Here is a 26,750-nt window from a genome sequence, read left to right on the forward strand (position 1 = left end):
CAAGGATAATATCTACAAATGAAATGCCTGATGCACAACTGTGACCCCATTGACATTGGCCAATAATAAAAGTGTGGACAAGTGGAATATGATTTTCCATACAAAGGAATTGTGTCACCTTAGTCCCACCTTTGAAACTAATTGTGGAAGTGCATTCTATGCTCCATAGTGAGGAGGGTGCTCAAATATTAGGAGGAATGAAAATCTTCATTACTATGAGCTAAGAAATTGTTATGACAGTGATCTTAAATCCTGTAGAAATCTAACTTTTTCTCAAACAGACCTGAAGATCCCTTTTCAGTGTCTGTGAATGACTCATTATGTTCACTTTGTATGGGCACAGATCACAGGATTTCAATACAAAAGTAATATTATGCAAACAATTATTTAAATAACAGATGGGAAGTGACAGATGGTAGGCTTATGTTATCAGTCACTGCTTTCAAAGTACACAGGAAGTAATAAGTTCAGTGGAACATGGGGACAAACTTGAGAGAAAAACTTGTCTTTCTCTGGTAATGTAAGGTATAGAGCCAGTGCAAACCATTCAATAAGTGCACTCATGCATATTTCGTGAATGTTCTTTATTTGTTAATTTTCATATTATGGTTCTGTCCATCATACAAAGAGACAACCTCATACAGGTTTAATAAACTGCCTGCATGTGGTTGGGATTTAAGATTTTGGTAGTTGTTTTTTTTTATGTCTTTAATGTTTCTGAAGCCTGTCTAATAAATACAGTTATTTACAACTCATGTAATCACAACTATGGAGAAATCGTTCGACATAAACCACAGCCATGACCTTGTGTAAATGAATGTAACCTTCCCTGTCATTTTATGAGATATTTTTTCAACATCAACCCTGCAACCTCCACCACTGCCTTTACTGTGTTTTTACAAACTCAGCAGGATCCAGGCAGCTTTCCCCTCACCTTTGATGTTCATTACACAAACAACCCAGGATCAAATATTCTTAGTCAGTTTTTTAAGCCAACTGTTGGAGAGAGATAACATGGAGAGAGAAAGTGGGAGGTGCAGGGGAAGAGAGACTTGTTTATACGGCTCGATCTGACAAAATGAATTATTCAGCAAAAGCCTTCCCACACCCTGCCATCATACTGAGAGGACAGTTTGGACAGTAGGGGGCAGTGGAGAAAAAAGGTGGATGGACAAGTGTTCACTGAGGAAAAGGTCAGAGATCTTTACCATAAGAAACCTTTGGATTACTATTGTTTGGTTTCATTTGGTAAATTCTGTAGAAAACAATCTTACTTTCACTATAGATCTTTTCTGGTGGAGGGTCTGCTTGTATGGAGATATTGTTTTGTTTGGAATGTTCCAGCCATTCATCTTATCTATAGCCATGGAGACAGATGACTGTGCCAAGTTACAGGTCACATCTGTGGAGAGGCATGGACACTCACATTAAGAATGTTTGTTTTTAATGTCTTTTAACCATAGAAAGACATGTAATAGAATAAATGCAAGATATCTGGATGCAATACTCTGGAACATTGAAAGGATCCATTCTAGAATCCATTGTTTTATTTCTGCCATTACCGCTGATGTGTTTTCTCACCACTGATGTGTTTTGTGTAGTACAGTCCCATCATATTTTTGTGCACTTTCATTATTGATTAGTTGTGCCCATTGGTGCAGAATAACAAGCTTTATTATCTGTGGTTTCTAAGTCTGACCTCCGGAAAATGTGGGAACCATGAACTGACCAGGGAGTTCTGGAATTCTCAGGCGGGACTCAGTGGGAATGGAGCATGTGCTGGAATCCACAATGCTCTGGTCATAGTATTATATTGTATTAAGAGTACATGAGAGATACAGCCCCTGCTCTGAGACCATTATGGGGGTGTTTTGTCTCAGTGCCAACATCAGCTTCATGGACAAAGTGGCTCATGTTGTAATTACAGTTTGCTGAGAGGGAGCGGCGCCCTCTGTGCAGTGTCATCAGGATTAGCACTCAACATGGTGTTACTAAGCTTTCTCATGTAACAATTTCACTTTATGTCCAAAAAATCAGTGCCTGAATGAACCAAGGCTCTTTAGTCTGCATTTTTGTGGAGATGCTGAAATTTTTCCATGTAATTGTTGTTGAAATTGCAGCTTGATGTATCAGATCCTCCTAATGTTGTTGTTAGTGTAGTTCCTAATACTGGGAAGTGTTCCATATAATAATTAACTCATCTTTCCCTGTGGCTTTTTTGTTAAAGATTCTGCACTGTTTTACGGCTCAATTGCAGTAATGAGCAATTAATGTTAATGTTCACAAGCACCTTTATGGTCCCAAAAGCTGCAGCGATTCCAATTTAAAAAAGGCTATTTTCTTTTTGTTTTTCCATTTAAATAAAATGAACCTTAAGTGAGTTTACTTTGGTGTCTTTTAATTTAGATCAGCTGAAGAAAGCAGCACAGTTTATTGATTACATTTAATTATTCAAAACATTTAATTAACAGCATCTCATTATAGACAAGGTCTCAGGGTAAACAACCACACAATATTGTTGGATTAGAGTCGTAATGTAAGGCTAGATATATGTTGCTAGGCTTGACATGATAATTACTACATCGACTTATCATTCAGTATTGGAAAATTGGAACAATATATTTTAGAGCTCAATATTATCTGGGGCCAGGTCACTGAGGCAGCAGTCTAAGCAGGGTCTCCCAGACTTCTTTCACCCTGGACACTTCCTCCAACTCCTCTGGGATGACCCCAAGGCATTCCCAGGCCAGCTGAAAGCGTGTCTTGGGTTTTCTCCGAGGCCTCCTTCTGGAGGGACACTTCCTTAAGGAAGTATCCAGGAGGCATCCGGAACAAGATGCACGAACCACCACAGGTCGCTCCTCTTGACGTGGAGGAGCAGCAGCTCTACTCTGTACTCTTCCTGTGTGACTGAGTTCCTCATCCTATCTCAGGGAAACTCATTTTGACCTATTATATCCACGGTCTTGTCAGCCATGAAAGGTTAAATTAATAAATTATATGACTCATTGCAGATGTAAACTAAGTACTAAAGTGTTTTATTCTGCTGTTTATTTATTGCAACACTTGATTTTTTTCAAAATATTAGATTTAGAATAGTTTTTGTGGTTTAAATCTGCTCTTGGGGTTTTGCATCAGTGGCATACATTAGTTGTAGTATTATCATTCATCATCTATATTTACATTAGCAATAAAGCACACTTTGTTATCATGACAGGCCTGTAGTATGTTGCTTACCTGTCTTGTTCATGTTTTTATGTGGTCCACAGGTGTGCTGAGTCTGCCCGAGAGCCTAAATTTGCACAGGGACCAGCAGAGATCGGGTCGAGGCAGTGAGAGTGGATACACCCAGGGTGAACTACGCACCCTAGAGCAGTCCCTTCTGGCAACACGAGTGGGCAGCATCGCAGAGCTCAGTAAGTGCCCATTTACTTTATAACATTCATCTATCATCTGGAGGGTTGAGTGAAAGCTTCTTCCTAAAAAGTTTCTAGTTATTGTTAAAATGAGCCATTAGGAATTTGCTGTCTGTCCCCACAGGCTGTCATGGTGGTCTTTCTTTATTCATCTGCTCTGGACACTCTGCAGCTGGAGACAGTTTTGTCTCAGGTGGTGTATTATCCATTAACTTCACAGGGATCATATACAGGGATATTAGATTATGGCTTAAAAAGGACCCACATTAGGCTTGTCCATGTGTCTATATATACCACCTCCAGCCTTCTACCTTTCTGAACAAAGTCAAAATGCGATTTATTTTAAAATTGCACACACATACATTGAGGATTTTCTGTGGTTTTGTTGCTCTTGTCTCATTTTAAATAGCTTTATTGTCAATTTCATGGATAATAGGGATACTGCTGAGCAACACTGTTTGAAAGTTATTTATGTTATTATTTCAAATAAAAAATCAGCCTAGTATATTCACCCTAGGCGAACTTGAGTTTGGGGCCCTCACTATAATGCATCCTTTTTTTGTTTTGTTTTATTTTTTGTCAGTTTTTCCCCATTGTTCTTTAGACATGCACATTTCTATTTATTTGAATAATGGTGGATTGTAAAACTTGTCTTATTAGTTTGGTCATCTACTAGAAAACCAGAGCTGAAACTAGTTTTATTTTCTTGCTGGGACGATTACGTTTTTGTTTACATCCATTACATATGATTATTTTTTGCCAAATGGCTGCCCATTCAAGTCAAAGCTGGGCAAAGCTTAAGCGTGCATGATCCCAGATTAGCCTAGCCCGGCTAGGTACTTCCGATGGCTATGGGCCAACCGAGCATGCACAGTAGTGCTTTTTTCTCCCGCGGGCACACACAAATGCACACGAGCGCATGTATGGAGCGTGGGCTTGTGTATCATGTGATTGCTTTGACCAATCGGAGAGAGAGGAGCTAGAGCAGAGTAGAGTGTAGTCGGAGCTAACAATTATAAAGCATTTTTTTAAGACAACTGAAGGATTTTGTGCTGAGAAAAATGTTATGGTCTAAAAATAGGTAAAAATCGCCAACAAATTTAACTTTTTTGAAAGTTTTAAGTGCCCGGTCAGCTGAACACGATCAGTTTGTGATTACATTGTGCTCTATGAGAAAAATCTTGTCTCGACCCAGGGGAGTTTTTTCCACTGAAGTTCCAGTGAGTAGCCACTACGTCAACTGGAAGCATCTACAAGCTAACAATGCCCTATCCAGTTATTTTAATAGATCCATGGTTTGGGGGGGGGGCCTAAGCAGATGCCTATTTTGCCTAATGATAGCTCCGCCTCTGCTTGTATATTAATTTCTGACCAGAAGGTAACAAAAAAGGGACGGCATATTAATTGCTTTTCTATTATAATCATTACTGTTCTATAGCCAGGAAGTAAAAATATATTTTTCCCATATGGAGAAGGATATTAGAGTGGCCATTGTATACATGAGTAGGTTGTATTGCGAAAGGGTTTGGGGACCACTGCTTTGTTCAGTTCAGTTTGCATTGCTTCTTTATGCATCTCCCACCTGAATACACAAAACACCACATGAACGGAATTATGAGCTATATAGATATATGAGCTTTTACGAATTGGTAGATGAATTAAATTATTTAATATAGCATCAAAAAAATCCCCCATTAAAATAAAAGCCAGTTAGAGGATCTGCGTAGTGGAGATGGGAATTATGCATAGAATGTCTCCTGTTGCTGCTAAATAGGAGAGTCCATAACATAAAAGCCATTTAATTTGCACTCTATAGCTTCCACCTGGCTGCACCACTCTTCTTCAGGGGTGCTTCCTTAACTTCAGCTTGCGATGAAGTAATCTTCTCAGGCAAAATAATCATACAGTGCTGTTTAATTTTCCATCCCTTTATGTACTTACACTTTAAATGCTATACATAAGATGAAGCTGATTGTCAAGTGTAAAATCATTGCAATACATCTCAAGTCCTTTCAATCATTTCTTTTTTGGTTTATTTGCAGAATTATATGGGATGTCGGAGACTTTCCCAGCAAACAAATATAGAAGGCAGTTCTATAAATGATGACTGAAGCAACAAGTGGTTATTATGCCATTAGTTTTGGTCCAGCCATAACCAGTTATAAAGTTAACAACTGCAATGGGTTTCTTGAACTTCCACTTTTAGAGCAAAATCTAGTGGTGTGGTACAAGAAGTAATGTGTGATTCATAGTTAGTTCTACTTTTATTTAGTGAATTAATTCATCATATAATTATATTTTATTTTTAAAATTCAAATTTTGTTTAATTAAGATGTCAGATGTATAATTTAGTTAGAATTGCTAGGAACTTGTGGGCCACCTGCCCAAAAAGTCTTATAGTGTAAATCTGCTTTTGAGCTGTTAAATGCTAAATAATTTGATTGTACCATCACCTAATGCTGTGTAAGGGTGAGAATGTTTGGTTTATGTGATATGTTTTTAATTGCAACATTTCTAAGGATGGACTAAAGTTCGATTTGGAGATGCATCACAGCACCATCTGAGAAATAAACAGATGAGTCTAAGGGTGCACACACGGTCTATTGTCAGTCCAGTTTCACAGCTGAACTCTTCTGTAATTAATGAATAACAGAAACGACTGTAAGCATAGTTTATTTTAGGGAAATATCCAATCATGTGCTTATATTTCTGCAGATTTTGTGCATTTGGGAAACAGGATTCCACATTTGGTTTTGGCCATGGCCCATGAAAAGCCAATTTTTTTCCTCATGGCTGTGGCTTTGTGTGCGATGTAGGTTGGAGTCTGACATATTGTGAGCAGGTGTGACAGAGACAGGCCATTCGTCTGTCAGTGCAGTGCTGCCCTGAGGGTCACAGAGCATCCAATAGTTAAATATATGTGTAAAGTAATACAGGCCAGACCTCCAACAATGAGGCCCTCTATACCCAATTCACACATTTTCTCCACCACAGGCACGAGAAGCATTCAAGGTATGAAAACATTCAATGATGTGAAAATAAACCAGATCTTTGTTTTGTAAGATTTTGGATTTTCTTAGCTGAAAGTGTCTTAATTATGTCAATACAATGTAATAAGTGTTTGTTGTAAATTATACAACCTGAAATAGAATGGTAGAAAATAGCTGGTTTAGATATTTTTGAAGAAAAGTGCTTCTTATTCAGGTTTGAGAGCTTCTGGTAAATAGAGGAAGCCCTTTTAGCACTACAGTACAGGAACTGTGAGGCAGTGCAGAGGCAACAGAAATACATTTATTTACCAAGATGATCAATGTATAATTTGATTTATTCAGAAACAACATTTTACTTCTGTAAGAAATTGCTATTGCGACTTGATAAATAATTTGTGAATAAGATGCATGGCCCTTTCCGTTTATTTTCTGATCAGATAATTATGCAAATTAAGCCTGAGCAATATAGCAAATAAATAAATAACCATTATTATTTGATTTTGTGGTGTCTTATAGGAAAAAGCACATCAATAATAGAATAAGGTACCTAAGGCAGATTGTTGAAATAAACCAATAGTTCCATTTAACACACATAATAGTCAAATTCATTCATCCAAAGTGTGAACTCTACTCCACAGAAGATTGGCTGTAGACCATGTTGATTACAAAAACACCAAGCTAATAATGGCCATTTTAAAACAATTAAATCTTGATTCAAATAAAGTAAATTATTACATTTTTATTTTCAGTCTGTTTACTACATAGATAGAATACTGCAACAAGAACAGACTAAATTATCTTTACAAATGCATGTGAATCTAAACTTCACTGAATATGGACTCCTATCATGACACTATGACTGTTCACAGCCTCTTCCTATTGCCTCCTCTAATCTGCCACACTGACATAGTAAATGGGAGATAATGGTCTCACACACTGGACTGAGCAGGTCCACAGCCAGGTGTTACATTTCATCCTCACATTCTCATTTTTCATCATATTAGGGCTAAAATACTTTTCCTACTTTGCCATGCATCATCTTTCACCATACGATGGCTTTCTAATCTCATCCAGGCTGACCCACTTCACAGCCCGCTCAACACTTCATGAGGAATGATGCAGTCAGATCCTATTTAAGAGCACCCTCACATTATCTGTCAACAACATGGGGATATTTATTTTAAAACCACACTGAACCTTTTTAAATCATCAGACAAATCCAAGCAACAACCCTAAGGGGTTTGAATTGGTTAAAAAATATTTTATAAACAATGTAACTTAAATGTGCAGTATGTTACTTTACTGATGGGGGATGGAGAATCAGCCACCTGCTTGCCCTCATGGGGATGATATTACATTGGCTGAATGTCCCAGAATTTGGTATTAAAGACTTGCATTTATCCAGTTACAGAGTTGAGCAATTATTGCTTATGTGTGGCTTCACTGGCTTGTTTTCATGTAAACAGACTAGATAATAGAATAGAAGAATTAATAGAAGTTTAATGCCATGACAGCATGGCATCCACATATTCCAAGTAACCTGTGAAAAATAAATAAAGTATATTAGTTAATAGTTTTGCATTTTGGACCATCTTAAAATCGACAATAGATATTTTTAAACCTCAGAGGAAGCAGGTTCAGTTCTTACCTCAGCATTCTCAGGAAACCCCATGAGACCTGCGTTTAAGAGAAATAAATGTTCAAGCTGTGCTGTGATAAAAGGCAGTGACTTTTGTCATCAGAAAAGTTTCTAGGAGCAGACACTTAGACAGAGGTAGTAGATATCTCCTATATTGGTAAATACAGCATAATGATATTTTTTTCACAACTGTTAATTTAACTTCCACTGGCTACTGCTCATCTGTATCACATAGAGACATGTAAGTGTTGTGGCCATTTTTGTCCTGCATTTGGTTCAAGGTGTTATAGGTGGAACTTCATATTCCTTTATAATATTTAGGATTTCCTGGTGGAGGGATGGTGCCTAGGCCTCATCTCTCCCCTGGGCCCTGTGTCCTGGTGGAGGGATGATGCTTTGGCCTCATTTCTCCCCTGGGCCCTGGTGGCGGTTCCTGGTGGCGGTTCCTGGTGGCGGCGGATGATTCTCTGCTCCTGGTGTTGTTGGTTCCTCTGATGGTGCTTTTTCAACTGTTTCACCTGTATTGAGCCTCACATTTTACTAGGTGTAGTTTTACATATTTTAGCATGTTAGTATGTGTGAGTGTATGTGCATGTTTGTGCATGTGTGTCTGGGTTGTTTAGTTCTGTGGCATTGAGCAGCTGTGGGGGCTGAGTGGGTGGAAGGAAATGTGGCATTGTTTTTAATCACTGTAAAGCACTTTGTGTTACAGTTTTTGTATGAAAAGCATTTTATAAATGAAGTTTGATTGATTGATTGATTGGAGGTGGAGCCTGGTGGCTCATAGTCAGGTGGTCCGATTATTCTTTGTGTGGAAGCTGTTTCTTGACCGTGTAAACTGGATATATTATGCAATCTTCATTTGTGAAACCTGCATCTTTAATTAAACCTCATAAAACAATATTCTGTAAGTTTGGACATTGAATCTTTCCTTTTTCACCTTAGAAACATGAGTCAAGCTAAAGCTATGCCCTTACAACTATAGTGGCAAACTGTGGAGTTAAACTGCCACTACTGTAAGATAGACCCTCCACCAAAAGAACTGCATAGTGCATCTTTAAAATCCTTGTACTTTTCCTGTGTGTACTTCATTATGGCCTCAAGTGAATCCTGGCCTTTTTCTTCTGTCACAAATTTCATGACATAGTCTAACATTTTTCTTGCTGATGTGAGGAACATAATACCAACTTCTTTCCCCCCTAAGATATATTTTATTATTTTGTCCACACTTTCACACTTCCTTTATCTTTGATACAGTGCATGTCTGATCGAATAATGAAAATCACACTTAAAAATATTATTTGCTGCAGAACTTTAAAGTCATGAAGACTTTTAACATGAATGACTAGAAAAACATTCATTTACAAGAACCCTCCTGTCACTCTGCTTCAATTAGATCAGAACTTTGCCCAATTTGCTTCAAATAAGTATTTCTGTTTCAACGCCTTGTTAAATAGTATGGTTATTTTTATATTTTACTGAACTTGTGTCAGTTAACTTCTAGCTAATGGAGAGAAATAGAGGGTGACACAGTTTAACATTTGACCAGTGTCTATAGAAAAGACAGAGACAAAAACTTCCACAATTATATACAGCAATTTTGAAAACCAAAGATGTCTGGGTTTTTTATATCACATTACCAATTTTCCCCAAGCCCAAACCGACAGACCAATGCAGCTGCTCTTGCATGAAGAGCAACAGTTAAACACAGGATGTTCAGTATTACACAGAATATCTAGAACAGCAGTGGAACAAAAATTCAAAACCAAATCTCTAAAATTGCAGTGAAAAGCGTACACCAGTTTCAGACCAAATCAAACTCGGCACATATCTATGTTGGACTCCTGGTTGGATTGTAATATTGATATAATAAAAATACATAGTTCATAATCCTTTCCTGCAAAACTCACTCAAATCTTTTCTCTTTTCTGTGCTCTTATGGTTTCACAAAATACTGGAGCAGGACAATTTCAAGAGCCTCAAAATCACTTGCCTTTTGGACTCACCATTGAGCACTACTTACACTATATTACTTAGACTCTTACCACCTGTAAGATCTACTATATATGTTTTTTGTTTGTTTGTTTTCTTTCTTTCTTTCTTTTGTTCTTTTTTTATCTTTTTTTTTTTAATATACTGTATGTCTAAAAAAATAAATAAATAAACTTTTAACAGTCGAGACCAAGTTACCATGCTAAATGCAAAGTGTTCTCAATCAGCTTACTTGTATATATATATATATATATATATATATATATATATATATATATATATATATATATATATATATATATATATATATATATATATATATATATATATATATAAATAAAATAAATGCAAAATAAAGTTGTAACCTAATAATAGCAATAAAGCCTATATAGGACAGGCTGCTATATCTCAAAGTTGTGGCTATAAACTTTTTGAAATCAAATATTTATGGAACATGATATTTCAAATGTATGCATTTGTTATGTAATTTATTGATCGATAAGTGACGTTACTTGATTACTTGATATACCCCATGTTTAACTGCCAAAAAGTTAGCAAGTGAAAAAGTTTTCCTGGCATTAAGAAAGTGGATTGTGAGTTGCTGAAGGACACATTTTAAAGCTGTTTATTTATATCTCTGCTGTATCTCCATTCTCTCAGTGGGAACTGGGAACGAAGTTTGTCTAATAATGAGTGCTTCCATGAGCTGCTGAGAGGAAGGCACTGCCCCCTAATGATTAATCCAAACTTGATGGAAGACAAGCATTTTGTGACTTAATTATGGCAAATGAGATGAGACCGAAATGTAGATTTACAACAAAACCAAAGTCAAAAGAACAATTTATGACAAAATGGGATCTTCATTTCTCTCAGGGACATACTTCTACAACTACTTCTGCAGTTAGGGGAAAGCTCACAAACTTCGTTAACACAAAAAGCTGGTATTTCTGAGTGTTTATGGATGCTCTGTTTATGCTCTGCAAGCTGTGTGAGCCCTGGGGAGTGCTGTCAGTTGTGTACTGGCTGCTTTATTGGGTTTTATGTTTGTGGCCGATGTGGTGTCCCTCTGCTGGGAATTTTATCAGACTAACACAGCAGTCTGCATCCTTTGTTTATCTCTGTTAATGGCTCACCCAAGCTATAAATTGTGTATTTTACTTCAACTCCATAATGGTAAAATGATAAATAAAATAAAGCCTTTGTTTGAGTAATGGTTATGCAGAATCAGGTTTGGGGTTAGTAATGTATCACAGCTATTTTTACTATAACCATTTTTGACTACATCTTCAAAGCTCATAAGGCTCTGTTCCACCTTGTGATGTCATGAACCATAGTAGTTCAAGTTAACAACTATTTTTTACCTTTAGTTCAGTAGAGATTGGTAATTACAAATCATCCAAATGATTGTAGTGAAGGTGTATGGAGTTTAAAAATACCCTGAATTACCCTTGCATTACCACATGACATCACAAGGTTGAACAGAGTGTTTTCAGTGAATGAAACCAAACAAAATCCCAGGTACATTTGTGATGAGGAAACATCATTATAACAAAGATCAAAAATAGTGAAATAAGGGCCCTTTAACAATTCAACACAAAATATTCTATCTTGAATGGTCAAAGGTTATCAAAAATGTTGCTAGTAAACAGAAAGCTGAATCCTTTCCTTTGTTTTTGGTGCATTGGCAGATATGTGCCTTCCAGATGCACTACAAATAAAATGTTTACAAAGCAGAAATGGGAACCCTAAACTGTGCAATGGGCATACTGTGTGTTTATGACTGGAGTGAACTCTGTCAGCGGCCAGACAGAAGGAGGACCTGGGGCACAATCTTTGGCGTCATTTAGGAAGAAGGGTTAGCCCCTAGGACAGGCTTCTCACAGCAGGAATACAGCTCAAAAACTATGCAAAGACTTTCATATTCTCTGAATCCAACCCTGCAGTCAGGCTTTATTTTCACCCTCACAGTTGAACAAAATATGAACTAATCATTTAGGACCCCCTGTATGTGTTTTTTCCTGTCACCCTTTATTCTGAAAACTATTAGAACTATTAGATTTCCACTATCTATCATTTGCTCTGTGCCCCTGCTGTGAACAAAAGCAGCACACACTTGAAACGAAAATGCCAGTAAAAGCAATATGTTTTTTGTGATTGTTTGTTTATTTAAATACATGAATCATGACACATTAAACATTATTTATTCTTGAGTTTAAGAAAAAATCAAAATTAGTTCTCTGTTTGTGATAACAAATCCATGAATAAATTCATAAAATATATTCATAAATGATCTATTCATGGTAAAATTAAAATAACTTGACCTCATGAGAGCACAGCATACTGCAAGTCTTCCTAGAGACAGTGATTTTCCACTGGGGGGGGGACATATGTGTATGACTAAATGTGTGTGAATCAAATCCTGTGTGAACATGTGTCATCACTAACAGCCCTCATGTATCAGAGCACTGAGGAGGAGACAGTCTAATGCATCTGACTCAATCTTAAAATTATATAGCTTCAATGCAGGCTACACACAATGAATGAAAGAAGGAAAATAATGGTTATTCATTGATATTCAGAGCTTATGTGTACTATGTATAATGTTTATTGCTGCATGTTCTGTGGGTTTGTTAGAATCAGCTATAGTATCTATATCTGTAGGTTTTAAAACAAACTGTAGGTATTTAATGATGGACGTCTCATCTCTGGAATCATGTCTGTTAATGATTTCTGTAGTGTTTTTTACATCGAGCATCTACTTAAATAACTAAAGAAATAGATCTGAAAGGAGAGTGAACCTTCATTCATGGGTGAATGCACTGAGCCAATGCCATTATTGCCCTATTGCCATTTGAAATCCAATCCAAAACTAGAACTACAGGATAGTACGTAATGGATAATGAGTTCACATTGTGCAGTCAAGTGTTCTGTGCCGCAGCCCCCCCAATAATAATTTACACTACAGTTAATAGAATACATGAGATTTTTGTTTTTTTGTTTTTCCCTTAGATTCACATATTAAACAATATAGAATTATGCATGTAGGCTGAATACTAATATAAAGTAATGCATTTAATGTAATATTTTATGTAAGGTTCAAACTTAATATAGTTTTTATTCTTGTTTTGTGAACAACCTTTGGGGGCCCCCCAGGCGGCCCCAGACCCCACTTTAGGAACAGCTGACTTAGTGTGTAGACCTAGCCTTATTCATCAGCCGGTTTCACTTATGGAAACCATCTGAACTCGCAGCATTATGATGTATTTGCTTGACTGTAGGTGGGTACTTTTTTAATTTAACAAATCGCTGCTGTTTGGTTGTGACATAGGAAATCCCATAGGAAGAAGGGCTATAACGTCTTTCCCCTTGATAAAATTCACTTTGTTCCAGCTTTAAATCCTCAATCTCAGGAATCGTTGCCAACACAGAATGTATGGCTTTGTCTATATCCATCTCGACCGCTTTGTTTACTGTTGTGCTGTACCACAAAAAGGACCCAGACAGGCACTAGAGTTTGACGTCACTTGAGTTTGACGTCATTTCTTCACAGCTCTTTGCTGATTGGCTGGTGCATGGTCTACAACTTCCGGGGTTCTTGCAAACTCCTAGTGTATTCCGATTCCTGACCTAGTCGCTGGAGAGAAATTAAATTGAGCGGAGACACTAGGTAGCACCAGCCTGGCTAGTGTAAACCTGTCACAGCAAAACATTTTGATGTCAATACAAAAAAAAGATTAGAAAAAGATAAAAAAGATACAAAAAGCCACAGAAAAATATATAAGCCACAGAAAAAAATTAATAAAATTGAAACTACTGTATGGCACTGACATATGGCCCTAAAACATGAAAATTTATCGTGAATATTGATAATTGAAACTAATTGTGGTGACCGGCCTAAGAGTATGTCACATTCGTGTTTGTGTCCCATAGGTGATCTGGTGTCCAGGGCCATGCACCACCTCCAGCCTCTACACATCAAGAACTCCAGCAACGGAACCCCAGTCCACCAGAAGAGCAGCACCATGACGGTGCACTGGGAACCCGAGGCCCTCTATACCCTGTGTTACTTCATGCACTGCCCACAGATGGAGTGGGAGAACCCCAATGTGGAGCCATCCAAAGTTACCTTACATACTGAAAGGTGAGTTTAACCTTTTATTTTATATTTTACATTTTGGACAATTTTATTTTGTATTACATTTGCTACCTGCTCGTCTCACTGGAAATATTATTGCTTTGCTTGCATCAGTAAAAGATAAGAATGCTGGCTTTAGACCACCAGCATATTTCTTTTTCCTCTGTCACTCTGTCACACACATACTCTCTCTCCAAGCCCTCATACTTTCTTTGGTCTCTCTCATTCTCTATTTCTGTCTCTCTTAATGACAATTTAGAGATAGTGAAGAGAACATAAAGCAGTTAGCACAAGCTTGATTTGTGTATTAAAAGATAGTTCCCCCCAGTTATTTGATGCGTGTTGCTCCATGGTAACGTTTTGTGTGAGCTGTGCCTGACAGTTACTGAGGCTATAAGCAGCCTAAAGGATTTCACTCAGATGGATGGACAGATAATTCAACATCTTTCACAGCAAACTCAAATAGAACTCATTTTTTCTGATGTCCCTGGGGAGCTGAAGGAACATGCAACTGGCTTTTAGACAAAGGAAATGTACCAATTCTAAACCCAGGCCATTCAGCCAGTTCATTTTATCTACTTTTTTGTTCTCCTTTGGATAATGACTTGTTTAGAACTACAGTGGATGTAATATAGTCCACTTTTAGACCTGGTTTAGCCCTAAATTAGACATGGGATAGGTTCTGTATATACTTAATTTCCACTGAGTGATACTCAAAAAGCCTATTCTTTTCTTTGGTGGTACTTGGTGTGAAAGCCACTGGGTTAGAGCATTTAAATTGGAAGGCATATCTGTGAAAAAATATTTGTCCTCACTGGTACATCAAATCTAAAATTAATTTATTCTTGTTAAAATGTGCACATTTCTTTTGATCCATAAAGATCTTCAGCTTTGTATTTGATTAAATGTTTCTTTTGCTATTATTGTGTACTTGACTGGCTACATAATTTGTGGGGTTTGGAGGGGTGGTTTCTTCCAAGCTGTAAATACGTCATATAATAGCATAACAGTTTACCCTATGGGAGTTGTAAGTGACTAACTAAGTATTTGTTGCTCGCTTATCCGTGCAGACCATTCATTGTCCTGCCTCCGCTAATGGAGTGGATTCGAGTAGCTGTTGCTCACACTGAACATCGCCGAAGTTTCTCTGTGGACAGTGACGATGTGAGGCAGGCTGCACGGCTGCTGCTACCAGGGGTGGACTGTGAACCACGACAAGTGAAGTAAGACAACTAATACTTTAATATGTAGAATAATAACTATAATATAAAGGTAGCAGTATAAAAGTAAAATTTGTATAAAATTCATCGTCAATGATTCTTTAGGTTTAAACAAAGATAAATAAGGACTGGTACAGCATATTTATTTGACATTTACGCAATTCAGACAGGACTGACTGAGATATAATTGCTCATCAATAATAATCATGAGGTATGAACTCAATTTGCCCTAAGTGTCACTAAGCTCAAGAGATTCTCACCCTGTAATCTTTGATATATTCTTGATAAACGATCCGATTTGATGGTAAATACAGTGTGCTGTGCCACCTGCAGAGCTGAAGATTGCTTTTGCGCTACCAGGAAGCTCGATGCGGCTTCCACTGAGGCCAAGTTCTTGCAGGACCTGGGCTTCCGCATGCTCAATTGTGGACGTACTGATCTGGTCAAGCAAGCAGTCAACCTGCTGGGACCTGATGGCATTAACAGCATGAGTGAACAGGTGAGATGCTTAAAATACAGTGTAATAAAGCAGGTGATTCACATAAGTGTGAAAGGCAATAATAAAAATGAAGTGGCGTGCTGTGCAGAGGCTGCTGATGTTCAAAATGGAGGACATTGGTATTTTTGGTGCAATTATGTAGTTTTCACCAGATATTGGTAACAAGATAGGTCATCCACACATGAAAAGAAATCCGCTCGTCATTGTCCAAAAATGTGAATGAAATGTGATGTTTTTTTGCAACTTCCTTCATGTGTGAATGATGGTGCAGATGATGTTTTATGGTGTACAGAGAAGTACAAAAGTAAACCTTTGTAAAATATTTTAAATATCGTGTATTTCTAAAATGGAGGCCCCACAAGAGTTTGGGAAGATTTGTGTGTGTGTGTTTTATCTAATATAATTCTTTGTGTTTATTAACTGTTAGGGAATGACACCGCTGATGTACGCCTGTGTTCGTGGAGACGAGGCCATGGTCCAAATGCTTCTTGATGCTGGAGCCGACATTAACAGTGAGGTCAGTGTTGTATTCTTGATTATTAATGTTGTATGTTTGGAGTGAACAATTACCACCTTGCCCTTTCCCCTCAATTTGTGACCTTGTCTCTGCATGCTTTTGATGTCAGCTCATTACATCAAGTGCACTCTGTAGGCATATTGTCTGCATAGAGGATCATGAAAGTTTTTGCACTGATCACAATGCAGTCACTTACTTCACTGCTGAATCTGTATGGAATACTTTTTTATGTGTCATACACCATGGATATTGCATTACAGCTGGAAGTACAGCTTGAAATTAGTGCACTTATTGTAACTTTGTGCTGCAGGTAAACATGATGCATGTTCTTCATTCTGATGTTTAATGGGTTGTGCTCAAAATGTTGAATATGAAGATCATTTTGGGGTTATAGACCACTGATAGTAATCAGTTTTCCATCTTAGACTGCCCCATCTTTTTAGGGTTCACCAATACCGTAGGTATATGCTGACTCATACACAAAGTTTGCAATGGAATAAGTAAAAAAAATAAATAATAATAATAATAAATACTTATACAGTATTTATTTTTATGTTATTTGAAATGGGAAAAGTCAGCAATGCATTTTGCATCAGAAAAAAACATATGAAATGCTTTAACTAAACAAGGATCACTAGACTCATGTTACTACACAGTACACACCACCTGTTAAAGTTCAGCTCTTTGTTCATGAGTCAGTGCTGCTCAGTGCTCGTGTCACTGTTTGTGCCTTTGTCAGTATTGTGTTTTCTCTCCGGTTTCACTCTAAGATTGAGTCGGAGCTTCTAAGTTATGGTCAGACCACCAGTCCAGACAGGCAGTGCATTATAGATCTTACATTTTAAAAAGCAAGGTACAGGCTTGTGATGAGGGTGACTTAAAACAAATCGTGATTTCCTGTGAAACTCCAGAGCAAAATCTGCCTCTGCCATCCTGCCCTTTCACTTCACTGTTCTCCTGCTTACACGTCTCACTCCTCCCCACATCTTTTGGCCTGAGCTGTTTGATGTTAATGGCTGTATCTCTCTCCCTGAACCTTACCTATGACTTCCCAGGTGCCAAGCACAGTAAACAAGCACCCCTCAGTTTATCCTGAAACGCGCCAGGGGACACCACTCACATTCGCCGTGTTACACGGACACGTCCCTGTTGTGCAGGTAGACACTGACTGACCTCATAACATGTGGCCTATGGCCTCACTTTTGCCGATCCTCACCATAAAAAGCTACATAATCTTTATTATGATGGTGCACAGTAACAATACAGCCCCAATTCCTCTTTGCCCCTTGAGTACTTTTTGGAGAGAAAGAGGCCAGTGTAAACTCTATTAAATGTTTGTTTAAAACTGTATAGCTATGTTCACAAACAGCTAGATAAAGTGTTTAAACGCATAAATAAATAACAAGGAAGGAGCTCACATGTAACAGTAAATGTCTAAAGCTCCAAATTGGATTGTTAAGATCTGTCTTTTTATAGTGTCCTTCATAGTTTGTTGTGTCATGCTCTGTCTCTCCCTGACACAGTTGTTGCTTGATAATGGAGCCAATGTGGAGGGTGCCCTGCAGGATGGGGCGGAGAACTACACAGAGACCCCCCTCCAGCTGGCAGCGGCTGCAGGTAATGGTTGTAATCACTGCAACAACATTTTATGTGCCTCACATGCTACAATCAGTAAGAAATACATTTATGTTGGATCAAGAGTGGTGGTAGTTAATCCTTTTACAGCGGATGATGTCAAGTGCATCCATGTTGCTATGGTAGTACAGAAATATAACAAATTGTTTATTTAATTTTCATGTGGTGTACATGTTATCACAGACTGGTTACATCTGATTGTTCTTTAGGTAACTTTGAATTGGTCAGTTTGCTCCTGGACAGAGGAGCAGACCCCATGGTGGGAACCTTGTGCAGAAATGGTATCTCCTCCTCTCCCCTGGGTGACATGACTTCATTCAGTCTTGCTGCAGCTCATGGACACAGGTATGCCTTACATTTGAGCCGCTGTCACAGAACAGATCAGGCTGCTCTGATACATCTATTACCTCAGTATTGATCCATTTACACTCATCTGCTTTACTGCAGCTGCTTCTCTCATGGGACTGGGATTTATCAGGAGATTGTAATTTTGGACAGGAGCTGACAATATGAGTGGCAATGTAGCAGCTTTGACACCTTGTGAAATAATGCCCATTAGCACTTGACAATATAATTATGCAGAGTATAGAAGAGATTTATATTTGAGAAATTGAGAAAAAATGTTAATCTAAGATGTAATCCACACATGAATATGGATTTTGGTGTTTAGGTGTAGCCAGTTTTGTCTGTGCATCCCTAGTTTCCTTATCTCTATATTTGACCGCCAAACTTTTAACTGTAATAAATATTTATAAGATAAAGTCATACTCAATAGAGTATAGTGATATTCATTTTATGTGTAGTAACTTTAGTTTATCTTCTGTTCTATCTATCTGTTCTGTTATGAAGTTGGTGAATGATAACGTAGGCAAAAGATTTATGTCCAATGAGGATACAAAGATAAAACTAGTAATTTCCATTTATTGCTACTATGATCTCTGTCTTGTACAGTTTGCATAGAAAAAAGTGAATAACTTGTTTTCTTAGGAATGTCTTTCGAAGGCTGCTCTCCCAGTCGGAGAAGGACAAAGGGGATGTAATGTCCCTGGAGGAGATCCTGGCTGAGGGATCGGAGCCTGGTGAGAAGAGACTAGCCCCGCATACTAACGGAGGAGGAACTCTGCGAACAGGAAAGGCCAAACTGAGAGCTCTGAGAGAGGCCATGTACCATAGCGCAGAGCACGGCCATGTGGATATCACCATAGACATCCGCAGTTTAGGTCAGACCCTCTAACTCATGGTTCAGTGGCGCGCATGTTGCTGTCTGATGTCTCCAGCTATTCTGGAGATGTACTCAAGCTGTGCCCGTCCTGTCCTGTTCAGTCCTGTGTTGTTGTGTATCAAGTCAGAACTATTGCTGTTGACCAGTAAATACAAAACACAATTATCAGTGTCAATTATATATATATATATATATATATATATATATATATATATATATATATATATACACACACCCATTACACATACACAACCACTGTCATGTTACCTTAATTTTATTACTGGATGGCATTGTTGTTTATTACTGACAATTTAACACTTTTCCATTAAGCAACTGTCTTTTAAAACTTCTAACCATTTTTAAAAGATGTTGCAGAAACATGGTCGGTTCTGATGCTCTTAACATGTTTCAATAATAAGATGTATTATCATTATCTGTTCTTGTGGTATTTATAGTAAATGTGTTGATTTTTTTAGGAGTTCCCTGGACACTCCACACCTGGCTCGAAACTCTACGCACCTGTTTTATGCAGCATCGACGGCCACTGATCCAGGGTCTGCTCAAAGACTTTAGCTGTATTAAGGAGGACGAGTACACAGAGGAGATCATCACCCATGGGCTACCCCTCATGTTCCAAATTCTAAGGACCAGCAAGGTCAAACATTGTCATCTGTACTCTGCATGAACAGAAACAATTCATTAGGCAAACAACACATTTTCTACTCTTGCCAGTGCTAATGATGCTGTGATATCATTATTAACACTCACATTTGCTTGTATTGTTTTGCGTGTTCTCCAACCCTTAATATCCCCCATTTGCATAAAAGTTGCACCAGAGAGCACATATAAAGGGCATTCCCTCCGCTGAATGTACATTTGGCTTTTTGCAGAATGAAGTGATAAGTCAGCAGCTGTCTGTCATTTTCACCCAGTGCTATGGACCGTTTCCTATCCCAAAGCTGACGGAGATCAAAAAGAAACAGACGTCACGGTTAGGTAAGAAGATCACAAACAGTGGCTCCTCCTCATTATCATCTTTGAATCGTTTTGTGGATGTTAATGAAATGGAAGAAGGGTGAGTTTTAATAAGGCAAGACAGCTGTCATGGCTCTTTTTATACAGAAACTCTGAAATCCCTTATCAATCAGCCTCTGCAGTGCTTTGGCCTATGGAGCTGTGATTTGTTTTGTTTATGTACGAAACAGACTGGATGATTTGCTTTATACAATTCAGTTAATTTACAACTATCAAAAACATCTACTTTTAAATTTTATTAGAATCTAGTTTATCAAAAGGAATATTTTGAGTTTAGATGTAACATCCACCACCTTATGTAATGTAGATAACTAATCACATTAATCAAAATTGTCAATGCAGCTGCTCGGAGCTGTGGGCGTAAGGTCTGTGGTGCCTGTCGCGGCGGCAACCCCAGAACCCGGTGGTGGACACCGGAAGTAAGGGATGCTGTCAAGCTGAAGAAGGAGTCCTATCGGGCCTTGCTGGCTCGGGGGACTCCTGAGGCAGCTGACAGGTACCGGCGGGCCAAGCGTGCTGCAGCCCGTGTGGTCGCGGAGGCAAAAACTCGGAGCTGGGAGGAGTTCGGGGAGGCCATGGAGAAGGACTATCGGACGGCCTCAAAGAGATTCTGGCAAACCGTCCGGCGCCTCAGGAGGGGGAAGCAGTTCTTCACCAACACTGTTTACAGTGCGGGGGGAGAGCTGCTGACCTCGACTGGGGACGTTGTCCGGCGGTGGAAGGAATACTTTGAGGATCTCCTCAATCCCACCGTCACGTCCTCCGAGGAGGAGGCCGAGGCTGGGGACTCGGAGGCGGACTCATTCATCACCCTGGCCGAAGTCACTGAGGTGGTTGGCAAGCTCCTTGGTGGCAAGGCTCCGGGGTTGGATGAGATCCGTCCTGAGTACCTGAAGTCTCTGGATGTTGTGGGGCTGTCTTGGCTGACACGCCTCTTCAACATCGCGTGGCGGTCGGGGACAGTACCTCTGGACTGGCAAACCGGGGTGGTGGTCCCTCTGTATAAGAAGGGGGACCGGAGGGTGTGTTCCAACTATAGGGGGATCACACTTCTCAGCCTTCCCGGTAAGGTCTATGCCAGGGTACTGGAGAGGAGAATCCGGCCGATAGTCGAACCTCGGATTCAGGAGGAGCAGTGTGGTTTTCGTCCTGGCCGTGGAACACTGGACCAGCTCTACACTCTCCATAGGGTGCTCGAGGGTTCATGGGAGTTTGCCCAACCAGTCCACATGTGCTTTGTGGACTTGGAGAAGGCATTCGACCGTGTCCCTCGTGGTGTCCTGTGGGGGGTGCTCTGGGAGTATGGGGTCCGGGGCCCTTTGCTAAGGGCTGTTCGGTCCCTGTATGACCGGAGCAGGAGCTGTGTTCGCATTGCCGGCAGTAAGTCAGACCTGTTCCCGGTGCATGTTGGACTCCGCCAGGGCTGCCCTTTGTCACCGGTTCTGTTCATTGTATTTATGGACAGAATTTCTAGGCGCAGTCAGGGGCCGGAGGGGGTCCGGTTTTGGGGACCACAGGATTTCATCTCTGCTGTTTGCGGATGATGTTGTCCTGTTGGCTTCATCGAACCAGGACCTGCAATGTGCACTGGGGCGGTTTGCAGCCGAGTGTGAAGCGGCTGGGATGAGGATCAGCTCTTCCAAGTCCGAGGCCATGGTTCTCGACCGGAAAAAGGTGGCTTGCCCTCTCCGGGTGGGTGGGGAGTCTTTGCCTCAAGTGGAGGAGTTCAAGTATCTCGGGGTCTTGTTCACGAGTGAGGGAAGGACGGAACGTGAGATTGACAGGCGGATCGGTGCAGCTTCGGCAGTGATGCGGTCGCTGTATCGAACTGTTGTGGTGAAGAGGGAGCTGAGTCGAAAGGCGAAGCTCTCGATTTACCGGTCAGTCTTCGTTCCTACTCTCACCTATGGTCATGAGCTCTGGGTAGTGACCGAAAGGACGAGATCGCGGATACAAGCGCTCGAAATGAGTTTCCTCCGCAGGGTGGCTGGGCGCTCCCTTAGAGATAGGGTGAGGAGCTCAGTCACACGGGAGGAGCTCGGAGTAGAGCCGCTGCTCCTCCACGTCGAGAGGAGCCAGTTGAGGTGGCTCGGGCATCTGTTCCGGATGCCTCCTGGGCGCCTCCCTCGGGAGGTGTTCCGGGCATGTCCCGCCGGGAGGAGGCCCCGGGGAAGACCCAGGACACGCTGGAGGGACTATGTCTCTCGGCTGGCCTGGGAACGCCTCGGGGTCCCCCTGGAGGAGCTGGAGGACGTGTCTGGGGTGAAGGAAGTCTGGGAGTCCCTGCTTAGGCTGCTCCCCCCGCGACCCGGCCCCGGATAAGCGGACGAAAATGGATGGATGGATGGATTAATCAAAATTAAATTATGTTTAGGTCAAAGAGGTTGTTTTAAAATAAATAATAAACATGTAGGCCGACTGTACCTTATGAAGTTGCACCATCTTGTGTTCAATACAAAAACAAATTGAAGTAGTATTCACTGATAGTCAATTAATCATCACATTCAACAAAAATCTGTTGAGAACTTGAATTCCACATGAAACAAAGGAGGTAAATGTCTGCTTTAAATAAGTATTCAATAATGACTCCACATATTACTTCTTTTCTTTCAGACCCCCACTTCCTCAATAACAAAGAAATGTCAGATGTTACTTTTCTGGTGGAAGGAAAACCATTTTATGCACATAAGGTTTTGCTATTTACAGCTTCACCTAGGTAAGGATGTTGACCCAGAACATGCCACTTCTTTGTTTGGGTAATTATAAGTTCTGGTCTATACCCCAGAGGTTTATGTTATTGATTTGATCTTACATAGGTTCAAGTCTTTGCTCCAAAATCGACCAGCAGCAGAGAATACCTGTATAGAGATCAGCCATGTTAAATACTCCATATTTCATGTAAGAACAGACAAGTTTTTTGTTCATTTAGTAGTTTTTTAATTTGATATTGAGCCACACTCACTTGTTTACTTCTGTCTTTTAGCTCATCATGCAGTACCTGTACTGCGGCGGCACAGAGACTTTGCACATCAGAAACACTGAAGTTATGGAGGTAAATTATCTTGAAACACAGATTGCAGAGGAACAGCACAGCAAGCATTAGTGGTTGTAATCCCATGATCACACTCTATGGCTGTACTGTTCCTTCCAGCTCCTGTCAGCAGCAAAATTCTTCCAACTAGAGGCCCTTCAGAGACACTGTGAGATCATCTGCTCCAAGAATATCACGACCGAAACATGCGTGGACCTCTATAAGCATGCCAAGGTTAGCTGTGACTCACACTGGAAAAACAGACTGCTAATTAGAGAAGAAAAAATATTTCTTTCTTTCTTAAATAAAAGATATTATGCATTTTAGCTACGGAGTGTTGAACTATAACAAAGGTCAATCACGAGTTGAGACACTACAGGTTTCTGTTGTTATAAAATGCATGCAAGTGTGATTTGAGAACCCCACATGTTTTTCTCTGAGTCTTATTTTTAATTGCAAATATGTTGCAGGATGTAGGTGGGGATAGGGTATAGGGGGTAGGGGAAAATGGGAATTGAATGAGCATTCAAACTTTGATTACTCAAAAATGCATGAACCAACCAAAATACAAGTCTGAGTCAGCTAATTATGAATGAACACCGTTACAGTATTGCAAAGATCACGAAGGTTGATTTGTTTCATTTAAAAACTGTCTCCTCAGTTTCTTGGTGCACTGGAGCTGACGGCTTTCATCGAGGGCTATTTCCTAAAAAACATGGTGCTGTTGATCGAATTGGAGAACTTCAAGCAGCTGTTGTTTGAACCCTGTCCCCCTGAGAGTCCCAGTCCCTGCCCTGGCGTCTGCACTGACATCCTTCACGATTTGGAGAAAACTCTTGCCACTCGCATCCACTCCATCCACCTGTCCACTTCAAAGGGCTCTGTGGTCTGACACTGCCCCCTCCTGGTCACAGATTTCATGTTTCGTGCATTGTCTCGCTTTAGCCTGTCCACCTGATGTGGTTGGGCTTGGAGAGGAGCAGTCACAAGCTGTCAGGGATTTACCCTTTAATTCTGGTCCTGATGGATGTTCATGGTTCAGTGACATACATTACACAATCAGTGGGAGGATGCTCTTGCCTTATTAGAGGTTTGCCCTCTTTTGCCTGTTGGTTACCACGTCACTCTTGTTCTAGGAAGTGAGATTTTACGAACAACTGAGAACAACTTTGTACTGTATTTCAGACAAAAGAAATGCATGACAAACATATTGTTAGAATTTCTACCAAGCAGCTTCTAATAAAATACTTGATTTTGTTTTTCAACCAGATGCCATTTTTTTTTTTTTTTTTTTTTTTTTTTTTTTTTTTGGTTCTGCTTGAGTAGTAGCAATGCCAGCAGACAATCCGTAGTTTAATCTGCAAGTTTTTGTTGTTGTTTTTTCACATTTGCAGTGGATATGTCTCACTGCTACCTACTGTGTGTAGAGATTCAAAGAACTTCTGCTGGGGCCAATCACTGCAGTAGTTTTGAGGCTCCATTTGATGAGAACAATATGCTACATTAACAACTGTGTAAAAACTGACTTTTGCATGACACCTTCTAAACAAGCTGCCCTGATCATGCTTTTTATGCAGAACTTCATCAGAACCTTTTTGTCCACTGGAATTCAGATCAACTTGGAGGCATGTAAGGACAGGGACTAATTATGGCAAAGTTGTGTAAAGCATTCTCCAAAGCTTTGCTGAAGACACGAGACTCATTGAATGTGCTCCCAGGACACTTTGTATTTTGTTGTATGTGTGTCTGTTTTGGAAAATTTGCATGTTTGACCTCTTCATATACGAAACTCTCATTTTTTTCTGTATGTGTGTTTTTTTGTGTGTAAATGGTGGACTGGGTGGATTCCTGATCATAAGGAAATCCCACAATATCCACTCAACCTTTTGTCTTCATTTGTTGCAAAGCATTCCAAATGTCAGTGCACTTAAGCCACTCTTCATACCTCTACCATTACCTCGCTTAGTGCTCTATAGGACCAAATTATAAGGGGATCATAGTATATAAACACTGTCAACACTGCAAAATCACAAAACTATAGAACTTGCACTTTAAATACAATATCTAATAAAAAATAGACATAATCCCCAGCAATCAGAGTTAGTTTGGTCAGTCTTGACAAAATAAGCAGTGTATTCAGACAGGCAACATACCAAAAAAGACGCTTTCCTGCTGATATAGCTTGCAAATGATGCAAATGTTTCTTAAGTGTTGTCATTCTTGTTGTCATTGTCCTTGGGATGTTACAGTGCGGTATATAGTAAAGACATGATATATGAACCAATACTGTAGCACACTCCAAATTCTATATTTATCTTGGGTAAATAAAATTATAGGTATAATCTTGAAGAGATCATTTAAGTCATGTATATAGTTAAAAAAAAAAAAAGACTTATTTTTTATTTTCATACAACATACATAGTGTTATAATATCTATATTTTATGTTACATTTAAATATTTAGTTTATTCAAGTGTGAACCTATAAATATGTTTTGAATTAAGCAATATTGACGATTTATAATTCTGTTGAATACACACAGCAGGTATTACAAATGTGAACTAAAGACTAAGTCACTGAAGATGCATTATTATTATTATTATTATTATTATTATTATTATTATTATTATTATTATAGCCTATTGTTCACATTGTATGACATTCCAGTATTTTATGTACTTCTCGCTTTGATGGCTATGGAGTAAACAATATGAATATGGAGTTTGTCCTGTGCAAATGTTTTAACTGAAATGCCTGTGCAATGCAACTTTTAGGAGTTAACAAATTCACAATGATGTCAAGCACTTTGTGTGCTAGAGTTAGTGTAGCCAAGGTCCATAATAAAAGTGAGCATTGGTTTAGCAAATGCTTTGATGCTACAGTGGGTCAAAGCGATGTAAATGTTGGTTCGCATGGCTATTCTTGTTTCATGTTGTTGAGAATGTGCTCTAGCCTCTGTACACCAGCTCTGTCATACAAGAATTACCCTTTTGATTTGTCTGAGCCTTTATTTGCCTGCATATTTGTTCATAGTGGTAGGAAACAAAATGTCTCCTAGAAGCAGCAGATGCATGGATAAATGTGCAGAATTATCTACAATGGTATTTTCACATTCTTACAGGTCATTTCATGACATTGTTTGTGAACAGCTAATAAATGACCACACTTAAAACCAATACATTGCCTTGTGCTACATGTTTTATCAGTGTCTTTGTGAATATTATTATAGCAAATTAATGTAGGAATACGGGATTTTATTATAAATAGATTAATTTATAGTGTTAAAGTTTAAAAAACAACAATAATAAAACAATTAAAGATGCACTATGAAACTTTTTGGTGGAAAGTATCAAGTGCTTGTTCCTGTTGAAATGGTATTGCTTTATCTAGAATGTCCCACATTATAACATTAAACTAGCC

General features: G+C 39.3%; 1 protein-coding gene across 1 annotated transcript; it reads left to right on the top strand.

Moving 5' to 3' along the window:
* Positions 1-3,256: 3,256 nt before the first annotated feature.
* LOC110161875 (ankyrin repeat and BTB/POZ domain-containing protein 3-A) lies at positions 3,257-24,626 on the top strand. Its single transcript, XM_055154092.1, has 16 exons — positions 3,257-3,416; positions 13,968-14,178; positions 15,243-15,395; positions 15,726-15,891; positions 16,319-16,408; positions 17,464-17,565; positions 17,932-18,025; positions 18,253-18,388; positions 19,031-19,263; positions 19,742-19,920; positions 20,156-20,261; positions 22,914-23,016; positions 23,117-23,198; positions 23,284-23,352; positions 23,452-23,565; positions 23,993-24,626. Exons 1-16 carry the CDS (start codon positions 3,257-3,259, stop codon positions 24,221-24,223), a joined length of 2,229 nt encoding a protein of 742 aa, XP_055010067.1. The 3' UTR covers positions 24,224-24,626.
* Positions 24,627-26,750: the final 2,124 nt, after the last annotated feature.

Source organism: Boleophthalmus pectinirostris, unplaced genomic scaffold, assembly GCF_026225935.1.
Source record: "Boleophthalmus pectinirostris isolate CB_2022bp ecotype Guang Dong unplaced genomic scaffold, ASM2622593v1 HiC_scaffold_18, whole genome shotgun sequence".
Classification (NCBI taxonomy): domain Eukaryota; kingdom Metazoa; phylum Chordata; class Actinopteri; order Gobiiformes; family Gobiidae; genus Boleophthalmus; species Boleophthalmus pectinirostris.

Bases quoted from the DNA above. Each gene is read 5' to 3' on its own strand.
- LOC110161875 (XM_055154092.1), top strand. From the start codon at position 3,257: ATGTGGTCCACAGGTGTGCTGAGTCTGCCCGAGAGCCTAAATTTGCAC. The intron at 17,566-17,931 runs GTAGACACTGAC...TCCCTGACACAG, and splicing joins GACACGTCCCTGTTGTGCAG to TTGTTGCTTGATAATGGAGC. The intron at 18,389-19,030 runs GTATGCCTTACA...TTGTTTTCTTAG, and splicing joins GCTGCAGCTCATGGACACAG to GAATGTCTTTCGAAGGCTGC.